We start from the raw sequence: 12,462 nt of genomic DNA on the forward strand, positions 1-12,462 counted from the left end.
CCCTCATCCGATTATCCCTGTATAAATCTGTCACATAAATAACAAGAAATACCTGGCATATCATTTGGCCCAGGAGTCACTTACATTAAATACAAGCGTTTCCTTCGTGGGAAGCTCTTCAAATGTCTTTATGCGCTGGGGGGGATTTATTTTGAAAGTGTTTATGTATCTGTTCAACAAGAGAAAGAGGACAATTTTTGGTGAGTATGAAGTGCACAAGCAGGAAGTGTTGGGTAGTTATCTGTTTGTTTGGGCAGCTCCCAGCTATCTTTGAGGTAGGTTATGCAAAAGGGGCTTGTTAACCAGACCCCACCCAAATCTCACTCCCCAGTCCTGGGGTATGCACAGCCGTGCCTCTCACAGTGCCTGAGCCCTGTGACCTGGGCAGGGGCACTCCAAAGAGCCACAGCAGTGGGAGACTCAGCAACTGGCCACCTGTGGGCTGTCTCTGAGTGTTTTCTCCCACCCAGATCCAAACTGGGCTATGCACCGAGCTGTCACCCCAACGAACACACACAGTCTTATTCTTGCTTATCTCACCTGACATTTTCGGTGCTTCCACAGCTTGAGCTTGTAACAGGAAAATTTTCATTGCACAAAGCATCAGATGCAGGGGGAGACCCATTTTCTGTTGTAAATATTGTGCTGAGGGGTATGTAGTCTTTACCTTCCTAAATGTAAACAAGAAATACAAGCCTTATTCCTTGGTCCATGTGGCCAGTTGCCCTTGCCTCGGTGACAGCATGCGGTTGTGACATTAATACCTGCTGGACATTTGCTTGCAGCAGGTCACCCAGCTTTTTCACCAGCTCGGAGAACCGTGGCCTGTCATTGGGATTGCTCTGCCAGCAGTCCAGCATGATTTGGTAACTGTGAGGACAACAGCAAAGTGAGCACAGGGTGGGGTTACAGCTCCATTTAATCCAAGGCAGCACAGCAGTCTTTGACATCTTGTCATCAATAGACAGACATAGGGGGGTAATTCCTCAACCTGCTTGGTTTTACAAAGATTCTCTCTAACACCATTGAGGCCTCTTCCTAAAAGTAAAGCACTAAACTTCCCACAAAAACAGAAAACCTTCATGCGACACCCCAGAAGACCACATCAAAAGGATAATTCAGCCAACCAGTCATACTTCCTTTTTTTCATTCCTAATTAAGCATTAAACCTTTGTATTAAACATCTATTAACTGGCAATGTTTAGGTTAAAGTATCCTAAAGGCATCCTAAGATGACTTATATGGATGTGTCACTTCCTTGTATTGGTAGAGCTGAGCTTTCCTTCCTGCAATAAAATATGTGGAAGAGACAAAAAAAAAAGCTCTTATCTACTGTCAGTAGGATAATAAAATTAGTCAATGAGCAATACTCCCAGATAGGCATGGCTAGCTTGCATCCTTTTCTGCTGCTAGAACTATTTTTTGGTAAGTGTTGCTATTTAGAGTCATTACATAGCACTTGGGAAGGCACCAGGACACCCACACGTACTCGATTTTGCCTCCAGAGATAAAATACCCTGGACATGTTCATGGTCCTCAATGATTTGTGTCACAGGGTGAATGTTCAGTGTGCTGCATGGGCCTCCCAGGCAAGGTGCTCTGTCCTGACCCACCTTGGTCTCCAAAAAGGTGTTGGCCATGCAGTAGCAGCTTGAGGCTGCACCTGAAGACAGGGGAGAAGGGGGTGACGGCTGACATGGCAGTGAGGACTCAGACAACCTGGGCGGGGCAGCTGCGGGTCCCCGTCACCTTCCTCTGCCATCAGACACCGTGTACAGGAAAGGGTGGACCCTCCTTACCCGAGTGACTGCAAGGAAGCCTCCAGTGTCACATCCTAAGTCAAGACGATGTTAATGTCACATTCCTCCAGCACTTATCTCTGTGCATGTTGGTAAATATTAAACCTAGCAAGGAATGACCTTCCTCCTTCTCCTCCCCCTTCTCCTCCTCCTCCTTGCTCAGCTTCCCTGAGAGCACAGCCCCAATAGTGCACTGGGCTCAGGTCCTTGTTGCCCCCTACCCTCTGGGAGAGCCAGGGATAGGGGGTGTACAAGATGATACCGATGGAGGATTGGGTTGTTTTTCCTTAGGCTGGCACAGGGTACTTTTAGAGGCTGAAACATCATCTGCAGGGCAGCCCAGGAGGGCAGTGGTACCCAAGGCAAGCAAAGGCATCTTACATCTCCTCGGTCGCTTGCTCTGGGGCTCGCATTCTTGTGCCTTCCTTCAGCCTGCTGCAGAAATCCTCGTCTATTTGGACTCCAGGGTAAGGAGAGGCACCTGGAAGTGACATTGGGAGAATAGATACATGCCTTGAGTACCTGTGACCTCACTGTGGCCCTATGGATCTCCCTCAAACTCTCCCTAGGGGTGTGCATCATCAGGTTGCAGAGCTGGAGGTCAGGGAGTGTCCCCCCTGCAGGGTCTGGCCCTGCTGGCTGCCTCAGGCAGGGAATTACTGCTGGTTGTGCTCCAAGCCCCAGTCTTTGGAGGAGGGGGCAAGATCAAGACCACAACTATTGGTGGTGCTTTCCTAGCCTGAATAGAAAAAATGCACATTAATTTAATTCGAACACTCTCCCTTGAAAAGCCAAGTCTGATCTTTCTATTGGTTTGGACTACTCCAAAGTCTAGTGAGGACAATATTAACAAACCCCAAATGCCCCAAATCACCTTGAAAAAATTGAAATAATTGTTTTAAATGAGGTCACAGTGCATTTGCATTGTTTTTCTATTTTCTGTGTTTCTCAGATGCAGCCTGATTGTATTGTTGGTACTTTTTTTTTTTTGTAGACAAAAAAATTCAGGAAAAGGGAAAATGAAAGGAAAAAAAAAAAAGGGACCTTTCATAGAGTCAGAGAGTCACCAGGTTCAAGGAGCTGGGGCTTTAAGAAAAAAATAGCAGGTATTATGAGGCTGACCATAAAATCACAAGAGCTGGCAGGCTGACCAACAACATGTATTTAAACTAATAAATGATTGATTGTCCTGAGAATTGTATAGTATTGTTTCCTCTGCTGTTCGCCTCTTTTGTCAGCCTCTGTGTTGAACTCAATTAAGATTCTTCTATTCTGACAGTCATTGTTGTTCCCACTCAGTGTACATCTTGTATCCTGCCTTTTCCACATGAAGGAAAGGAGAAAAAAAAAGGCTTCACTGGGTTTTATTTTCAGATTGCATGCTCTAGTTCATCGTGCAGCATCAGTGCAGATGCTTTTCACCTGCTGTGTCCAGTAGCCTGGGTGAGGGGGGTGCTGGATCCCTCCTGGGCTGGGGGGACCTCCTGGACTTGGGCTGGAAATGGGGGTGACAGGATCTGAGACATTCAAACTGTGCGTTTGGCTCCCTTGCTCCCACAAGAGGAATAAGAAGCATTTGAGGGAGCACTCAGCTCATGGCACTTGGTGTCTTGAATGCTGTCTATGGCACAGGAGGTGGTGCCTTGGTTTTGGGCAGCTGGTGACCCAGAATCACAGCTCTGTGTTATCCTACAGGGTTCTACATTCAATTAAAATGCTTTAAAAATTGCCTGATTTTCCTGCTAGTGCCATCAGTCAGACAAAGCACTGTGACTGCTCTGGCTGTGCTGCCCTGCATCCTCTGCCAAGGCTTTCTACAGGGAAAAGTGGGAAGCTTAGTGCCAGCTTTTGCCCATGGCAGAAGTAGCTGGTAAAGTTCTCAGACAGCTGTGCTATCCTTTGAGGCTTTCAGCTTGGCAAATGAACTTTCAGTGCTCTTAAAAGCACCAAAATTTCTAGTTCACAGGGGCACGATAATCCCTCTGCTTCTGATTTAGGTCTTTTTGGAACACCTGCCAAAAGATCATTGAAGGTAAAGGATGTTTTCCCCAAGCTGGAGTCCCCACTCCTGTCAAGCTCCTGGGGTGCAGAGTTAACATACCCAAGGAAAATATCTCCCACAGCAAGACCCCGAAGGACCACACGTCGCTTTTTGTATTGTAGATTTTATCAAATATGGATTCAGGAGCCATCCACTTGAGAGGAAGTCGAGCCTGGAGTAAAAGGGACAAATCTGACTATTATTTTCAAAGCCTGAAAGATTTTAATCATAGATGAATCAACTATATATTGTTATGTAAATAATTACCATTCAGGCAGGAACCTGTGGGATTTCCTTACAGGCAGTCAAGATAAACCCACACTCATTCATACGCTTAACAAATTGTTGGAGTAAAAGGCTGTTTTTAAAAAACGTGTGGCACAAAACACCAGACACTGGAAACCTGTGACCAGGCCTTTTCTTTACAGGGATGTGGGAGTGTGTAGGAGCAGAGATCTCTTGCCAGCATCATAGAGACAGGGCAGAAAGCCCTGCATCCAAGCACCAACCATTCTGTAACAATGCTGGAGATATTTGGGGGGAAATTTTCAGAGCCAGAATTGCAGGAGCACATCAGCCCAGCTTGTTAGGGTCTCCTGAGCAGTACCAAAGCTGTGTGAACATTTCCCAGCTACTTAGCAATGCTGTAAACCCTGGAAGTTATTTACAGATGTGGAAGTGGCTGGCAGATGAGTGAGACCTCCAGAAAGAGACTCTCTGCATGATTGCAATGCCCACACCAAATTCCCAAGGCATGGGTGGGTGCCAGCACAGTTTGCTGGCCCAGCCCTTCACAGCAGGGGCTGGCAGGGCAGTCACTGCCTGCTCTCTGCAGTGAGGGCAAAAAACAAGTAGGTGCTGGAGGAACAAGTCCTCCTCAGCTGCTCAGGGCACCAGGAGCACTGAGGGGTACACACCTTCTTTTGGAGGGATTGTTTTCCTTGGAGGAAGTTTGCGGAGTAAGGGGGTTATGGTGAGCCAGCCAAGAAATGTCTAAAAAACCAAAGTATTAACAGGGCAAAGCTGTGAAGCAGTTAGCATGTCTAAGCCTTATGCCTGAGGATTGAAATGCTTCCCAGACCCACAACACATCTGGACAGCTCATTTTCACACAAAAACCAACAGCTTTTGAGCTCTTAAATTTGGGGAATGTGAACATCTACAGAGTGTTTTGGTGGACAGTTTGAAATGACATGTTATAAACATTTGGGTAAATAAACAGCATCTTGACTTACATCTCCTTTTCTCACATAATCAGGATTCTTATAAATATCTCTTGCGAGGCCAAAATCACAGATCTTCACAACATTGTTCTCAGATAAAAGGATGTTTCTGGCTGCCAGGTCACGATGAATGCACTATAATAAAACAGTTTCACAATCAAACTGCATTTCCTTATTCCTGCCCACAGATATCCTGTCTCTCATATCCTATTATTATTATTATTATTATTATTATTATTATTATTATTATTATTATTATTATTATTAATAATAATAATAATAATAATAATAATAATAATAATAATAATAATAATAATAATAATTTTTTAGGGAAGTCGCCTGTAGTTTACATGAAGTTACTGTAAACAAGCAGTAATTTTTTTAAAAATTATTAAGTCCAGAAAGTGACAAATTTGTAAGCCCTTTGACATTTGCAGGGAAAGAGCTGAATCATTGGGAGCGCCCTAATATATGTTGAAATTAGGAAAAAACCTACCACACCCAAAAGATCTTCCCCAAATGAATGAGCTTGACCCACTGCCTTCAGTCATGATCCTGTGTTTATGGACTATGGATGCTTGAATAAACACAGTTATATTTATAATGCCAAGAGGAAAACAGCTCTTCCTTTGGGACCTCTCCCAAGGAAGGTATCACTACAATGTAGACATGATTTCACCTCTGAATCCTGTCCTTCTGCAGTGAAAAACCCTCAGTGCAAAACTCACCTTTCTGGAGGAGAGGAACTCCATGCCTCTGGCCACCTGAAAGCTGTAAGAGATCAGGTCCTCCATAGTGAGGGGCAACTTGTACAGGTCATCAGCACCTGCAGAGGTGGCAAGCAGGGTTTGTTACAAAGAGAGCTCACAGGCTCTCTTTCCCCCTTTTCTTACAGAACCCATTATTCCCATAAATTCAGTTTTTTTGTAGGGGTATTTGAAGGTCAACCCACTGTCATTGGAAACAAAAATAGTGCTTGCTGTACACCCCATGCTTTGGACACTGCTGTGTTTTCCCCAAAGATAAGGAGCAGTCAGAACAAACAATCACACATTTTCCTGTCAGATTTTGTAACCCTGGAAATAATCTTTTTTTAAATCTTTTACCCTCTGGACATGACCCTCTGAGCATCTCCCACGGATGTTTATTAGGGTGATAAATGAGGAAAAAAATTTCAGGGATTCACAGTATGTTGTAAAAATATCACAGTCCGTGTAGGGACAGGAAGGAATTAATACCTACCCTCCTCGTCCTCCTCCACATCAGTCAGACTTTTATCTTCCTGGAACCCAGAGCTGGCCAAGCTCTCCCTGCTGGTGACACTGGCCAGCCTTTGTTTTTTGCTTTCCACTGGTTCAATATCCTTTTTCTCTTTCATTGGCTCTCCCTGCAGAGAGGAGTCCTTCAAACAAAAGGAGGAGAAGAGATGCTACATCAGAGCAATGGAAACCAAGGCAGACTGCTGATGCCTTTCTGCCAGGCTGGTGGTCTGTGTCATGGGTGGTCACATCTCTTGTGGGTGGGGGTGTCCAGTGCCACTGTGGTGGGCAGGGGCTGGTGGCAGAGCTGTGCTCCACCAAGGCCATTGTCCCCAGAGGGCAGAAATTTGGTGTCTTGGGAGCACCAGCACATGGTTTTAGGGTAACAAGGGCAATGGGCTATCTCTGCCACAGTGAGGATTTGCAGGGTATATGGATGGACCTGAATGCTGGGCTGTGCCTCATCTCAGCCTGGAATGAGACATCTGCAAGGGCCCATTTCTCTCCAGCAGGCAGAGAAGGAGCACAGAGTGGATTGGGAAGGTTGTGCTGACAATGGAGGTATCTCAGACCCCTCAAACATCAGCTTTTGGTCCCAACCTGCTTAAGACATCTGTCTCTATGTCCCTGCACAGGGTTTGGTGTGGGCTTGTAAACCCTTTCCATGAGGAGCAAAGGCACTTGGTGTTTGAAACAGAGCTGCTGTTGGAAGTGACTGCCTCTCTTCAATGCCTTAATCCAATGCTTTCTTCCTTTGGCCAATCTTGTGATGGTTTAATGGGACATTTGTTTGGAAGAAGCTCTCTCACTGCTACCTGTGGAGCAGCCTGGCTGCCTGCCTTACTCTTGCCCCCTCTTTTCCTCTTATCTTGCAACCATCTCTGTTCCCTGTGCTGCTGGTGCAGAGCCAAATTTCCACCTCCTTCCTGCCCAGGCAACCTTCCCAAGGGTGCTGGAGCACTGGGTGTGGGAAGGGGGTATGGGAATGACTCCACTCAGCATGGACCCTGCCCAGCCATGCTCCCTGCTGAGCATCCCACTCCAAGAGCCACGTGTAGGAGGAGCCAGTTGCTGTGTCTCGTGTGGAGTGCAGCACAGACAGCCTTGGGAACAGAGGCTCAGCAAAGGCCTTTCAGAGGGGGATGTCCTCTCGAGTAGGCTCTCCCACAGAGCCCTCCCAAAAAAAATCCCTGAGATGCCAATGAGCTTTTGGCACAGCTGAGCAGAGGTTTGGAGACCTGCTGTTCTGTGTCCAGGCTAAGTCTCATGTTAGAGCCCTGGATCATTTGGAGGATTTTTTCTGGAACTATTTGAATTTTCTGGGACATTGGATTTAGGTTTGTAATAAGAAACATATAACGAATTTGATTCAGAAGGCTGTGGGATGTGAGGACGAGACTCTAATCTCTTTTCCTCTTGATAGCTCTTCTCCTCACACAATAATAAGATTACTTGTAAATTTCTGAATATTAGGGTGTCCTGGGACATGAGATTTCATTGGTATTATCTTGTTTGTGCTCCCAGCAGTACTGAAATAAGTGGGCAAAACCACTTCCTTTGGCTTTGCTGACCTCAAGCTCACCAGGAATGGGTTCATGAAAAGCAGGACAAGAGCGTATGGGGACACTTTGGATAGGATCCACTTCCCCTTGCTGTAGATGGCTCCAGCCAAATTAGTCACAGCAATCTCCTTGCACAGTCAGGGAGGGAGAGGTGAATCCTTTCTTGGCACAACACATCCCACACCAAATATTAATACAGGTCAGGTGAACCCAAAAGTCATTTCTCCGCTTTGGTAGAAGACAGTCTGAGGAGACCAGCTCAGAAAGCTGACCCCCTCATCACCAGCACTTACGTCAGGTAAAATGAACCCTACCAGGACCATCTGCCTCCTCACCTTGTTAGGGCAGAAAAGATTCCTTTTGCTCTTCAGGTAGTTTGATAAATTCCCATACTTGCAGTATTCAACAATCACCATCAGAGGCCCTGGGCAATTAAATTAAAATAATAAAACAGCAAACATTTTGAGTGGCATAAAGCAATAAAAGGTATAAGGCATCAGTTCTGAGAAAGAATCTTTCATGCCCTAACTACAACTTGAGTCCAGAATAACTGGCAACACATCCTAAGAGCTAGACGGCTGCCTGAAGAAAACTGGACATAATCAAAACAATACTGCTTCTGGAAATTAGGGCAGGGCCTAATTTTGTAAAGCTGGGTCTTGAGTCTGGGTCCTGAGGGATGCTCTGTTTCCTCTTCGGGCAGTTCAGACTGGAGTCCCACAGTCCAAACACACTTGATGAACTAAAATAGGTGACATATCTAAAACAAACAAACTCCCATACTGGTCTTTTGATTTTCTTGGTGTGGTATCATGGAGGATTTTACAACAGCTGCATTGTGATTCATAGTTCAGGGCCAGCAGCTGATACCCCTTGTTCCCAGCCTCTCCAGATCATGTTTAACTTGAGCTTGAGCAGTGGAGTGAGTGAGATAAAGGACAGCAAGTGGCATGCTCCTAAATTCACACTTCACATATTAATACTAAAAGAGAGTTTAAAGAGAGGAAATGCATAATCACTTCATTAAGAGACCGAAAATCTCTTTTTCTTTTCCTCTTTTTTTCACCAACTACAGGATGAGCTCGAATATAAAAGTTACTAACTTGACCTCTGGATGAAAAACAACATGGGTCACTGGCTGTTATTGGGAGATAATACAAACCCATTTTCTGAGCAGTGCAGATTTTTTTACCTCCATTTTTTGTGCAAGCTCCCAACAAATTCACAATGTTGAGATGATGACCAATGTGGATTAGGATTTTCAGCTCTGTCATCAGTGCTTTGTACTCACTTGCTGTGGCCCCTTCTGTAAATATAAAATAAAAAGTCAATGTGAAAAGACAAAGTACTGGTCCTGCTGAGCTTTACCACTTCTCATTGCTTTCCATTGAAATAATCTCTGTTAGTGGATGTACTTCTTGTATTGATGTTCTGTTTCTATTCCTCGCTGCTCAGCATCCTCTTGGTTGCAATTAAACCCATAAAGAGAGTCAGGCACTCAACTTCCTCCCAGTAGACTCTATCCTATTTAGAACTGGGAGAATTTTTTTTACATGAATAGTTCTGATGTTTCAGCCAAAAAATTGAAAGAAAAAATAAAAAGGGATTTCAATACGATAATTAAGTCTATCTAGAACTGGCTTCATCTGATCTGACTTCAGCTATCTAAGGGTTATATGCTAGCCTGAACTAATCAGTGTTTTAAGGGGCCAATGTCAAGAGCAAAGTATTTCAGAAGCTGATGTAGCCATCGAGTTTAGCCATCTGTATAAGGGAAAGATAAACTACCCCTGGGTGATGCCTGCCTGGTTCTGTTCATTGTGTAGGAAGCCTGGAGATAGACCAGGGAAATAAATATTAACTGGTTGAAGTGAAGTGACTGCATCTCACCCTTACCAGTCATGGTCAATAATAATAGGAATCATGTAAGTCCCTCAAATAGATCCAAACATTCTATTTAATGATGAGTGAAACTTCTCATTCCCTCTGAGCAAATTTTTTTTCCTGCAGGATTTGATTTTGTTAAGAAACAAGAAAATTCAATATTGCTTTGTGCAGGCCCAAAAGGAATTTTTCAGCTTAGTGACACCAAGAGCAAGAAGAACAGTCCTGTGGAAAAAACCCTTGATCTGGGTCTTAAAGGGCTTGGTTTCAACATCTGAATGGAAGCAGTTTTTCTTGGTGTCCCAGACAAAACTTGTCTTCTCCTTGGTGATCCGCTATTTGCTTGTATGGGTGGTGACACCTCTCCTGCACCACGTGGGAATTCTTTGAGGATGAGGCCTAATGAATGACTGCAGAGTTCCTGGATAATCTAGTGAGGACACAAGGAATGAGGCAGATCTCCCTGTGCTTCTGGATGAGATGCCTAGAGAGGATCTGGTCACTACTGGCTCTCTTCATTGTCAGCAGAGCTGAGCAAGGACTCAGTTCCCTTTATGCAGGAGGAATCTCCATTCCATCCTAAGGAATCTGCCTTAGGATGAGATGAACTGTTGTCTCTCACCTCTGCCAATGAAGGGCATTTGAGTGACTAACTCAGATACAAGCCTCTGCTCTGCACATGCATGTGTGAATCCCACCAGGAAAACTTCTTGTAGCTGCCTTCTGCTCCCATCTGTTCCAGGAGCACCCACTGCTCCTTGGTGGTGCTGGCTGGCACAAGAAACCTGCTGATTTGCACAGAGAACCCCTGAACCCAGCAGTCCACTCCAAGGGCTGGAATTTACATGTAGACATCTCCTGATCAATGACAAGTGGGCATATGTGAAGCTGGGAGCCACTGGCTAAGATGGATTCATTCAAACTATTGCCAAACACAGTCAAGGGAGAGTGTTGGGGTTCCAAGCCATACTGGCAGAATAGGGGATGTGTCCTGGCAGAGAAACAGCACCAGAAAGGATTCAGGGATTAAGACAGATAGGTAGTGCAGCATAAACTCCTGGGGCAATGCAAAAAAAAAAAAAAAGAAAAAAAAAGAAAAAGAAAAAAAAGCCTGCTCTGATCCTCTGATCCTTACACACACTTACACACATAAAGAAGGGAAAGCCAAGTACATGGGAAGGATGCCACCAGGATGCTGGGATAGGGAATTCAATCACAGCTGCTGCAGGCTATGACTGAATATCATCCTGCTTGCTAACATCCCAAGAGCCCTCTTCAAATTAACGAGAGGGTTTGTCCTTTCTGCTCCAATGAGAAAGGTGGCAGTGAATAGCTGGGGGATGATTTTACTTTCAGATGAGCACTGGTGTATGAACAGTGCTGGCAAATCCATTGCACAACCTGGGTGTCAGCATCCTGAGCAACGTGTGATGAGCCTGCAGCCAGTTCAGAGGGGGCACAGCTGCACAGCACCACCAAGATTTAAACTGCTCAATAAAACTAGCTAGTAAAACTATTAAGCTAAAACTGTGTTTAGCTTAATAAAAGGGCCTTCATGAAGAAAAATCATTATAAAATCTAACTGAGAAGGTTAAATGAGATGCTAAGTCAGGCATATGTGAATGAGACATAAGGCATCTGGTTTTAAGAGTAAGATGATCACTCCTTGGAATGAATGACCAAGGAAAATATGAAAGCTTCTATCCAAGTGTCTTTACATCAAGGTAGATACCTTATATTTCAGCTAAATTTAATTTACAGCATTTGGTATAGAGTCAGTTGAGCATAACGTTATGACTTTTTACTGAGAATGCAGTTCTTATTTCATACTTCTGCAATTTCATTTGTGGTGGTCCTGCAACTTGATTTGTACACATTTTGGAGGCTTTAAAAAGTTATTGGGGAAAGCTTTTGCTTTTGGAAGAATTGTATAAAAAAATGCACCACTGTATAAGGCATCATTTTTCCCAGTGCAGCTTTGCAGCAAGATACCTTTCAACATTTTCACAGCAACTATTCTGCATGTTGGTGATTTCCTAATTCCAAAGGCAGATGCTTGTACCACCTTTCCGAAAGCTCCATGTCCAAGAGACTTTCCTGTAAAGAAAATAAAGTGGAGAGATACATCTTGGTAAAAAAAAAGGAATCCTGTCAGCAAACGGCTTCATAGATCATGAACTGAAAAATGTACTTTCCAATGAATCCCATCGGTATATTTCCAACATATAGCTGGTTTAGGTTTCTTGGTTTCTTGGGTTTTTTAAAAAAGTAAGCAGTCAAACTAGAAGACAGAGTCATCAGAGGGAACAAGTGATAGGAATGAAAATGTCACTAAATGGAAGCAACCATTCATTGGACGTACACTGGCTTCAAACTTGATTTCTTCAGTCTAGTTCTGCCAGAGAAAGATTTTGCTCCACTTTTCCCTGAGCACACTGCACGGTGCAGCAGCCTGTGGTGCTGCCAGTTATGTCTTCAATAACACAGACCCTCTTCCCCTTTGACAATGTGTTCACATGGACAGCTCTGGCTGCCTCTGCCCTGCTACAGAGGCTGTCAAGGCTTGCTCAGGGAGATCTTGTCAACATATCAGCTCTAGCAATAAGTGTTATTTCCAAGTAACTATTTTCAGATTGCTTTTGTGCTTCACCTTCAGCAGAACCCAGGTACCAAAGTGGCTAACAAGAGTATGGC

The 12,462-nt window shown here is 44.4% G+C and overlaps 1 protein-coding gene across 1 annotated transcript in view; it reads right to left on the reverse strand.

Annotated features, from left to right (window-relative positions):
• Positions 1–12,462, reverse strand: part of FLT1 (fms related receptor tyrosine kinase 1) — a 108,819-nt gene that overhangs the window by 7,325 nt on the left and 89,032 nt on the right. The window contains exons 18-28 of the mRNA XM_066544868.1: positions 11,761–11,865; positions 9,077–9,190; positions 8,220–8,308; positions 6,306–6,465; positions 5,792–5,889; positions 5,076–5,198; positions 3,901–4,012; positions 2,181–2,280; positions 765–870; positions 541–671; positions 85–169 (exon numbers count right to left, since the gene is read on the reverse strand). Coding sequence (XP_066400965.1) covers positions 85–169; positions 541–671; positions 765–870; positions 2,181–2,280; positions 3,901–4,012; positions 5,076–5,198; positions 5,792–5,889; positions 6,306–6,465; positions 8,220–8,308; positions 9,077–9,190; positions 11,761–11,865 — 1,223 coding nt within the window. The remainder of the gene's footprint in view (positions 1–84; positions 170–540; positions 672–764; positions 871–2,180; positions 2,281–3,900; positions 4,013–5,075; positions 5,199–5,791; positions 5,890–6,305; positions 6,466–8,219; positions 8,309–9,076; positions 9,191–11,760; positions 11,866–12,462) is intronic.

Source organism: Molothrus aeneus, chromosome 2, assembly GCF_037042795.1.
Source record: "Molothrus aeneus isolate 106 chromosome 2, BPBGC_Maene_1.0, whole genome shotgun sequence".
NCBI lineage: Eukaryota > Metazoa > Chordata > Aves > Passeriformes > Icteridae > Molothrus > Molothrus aeneus.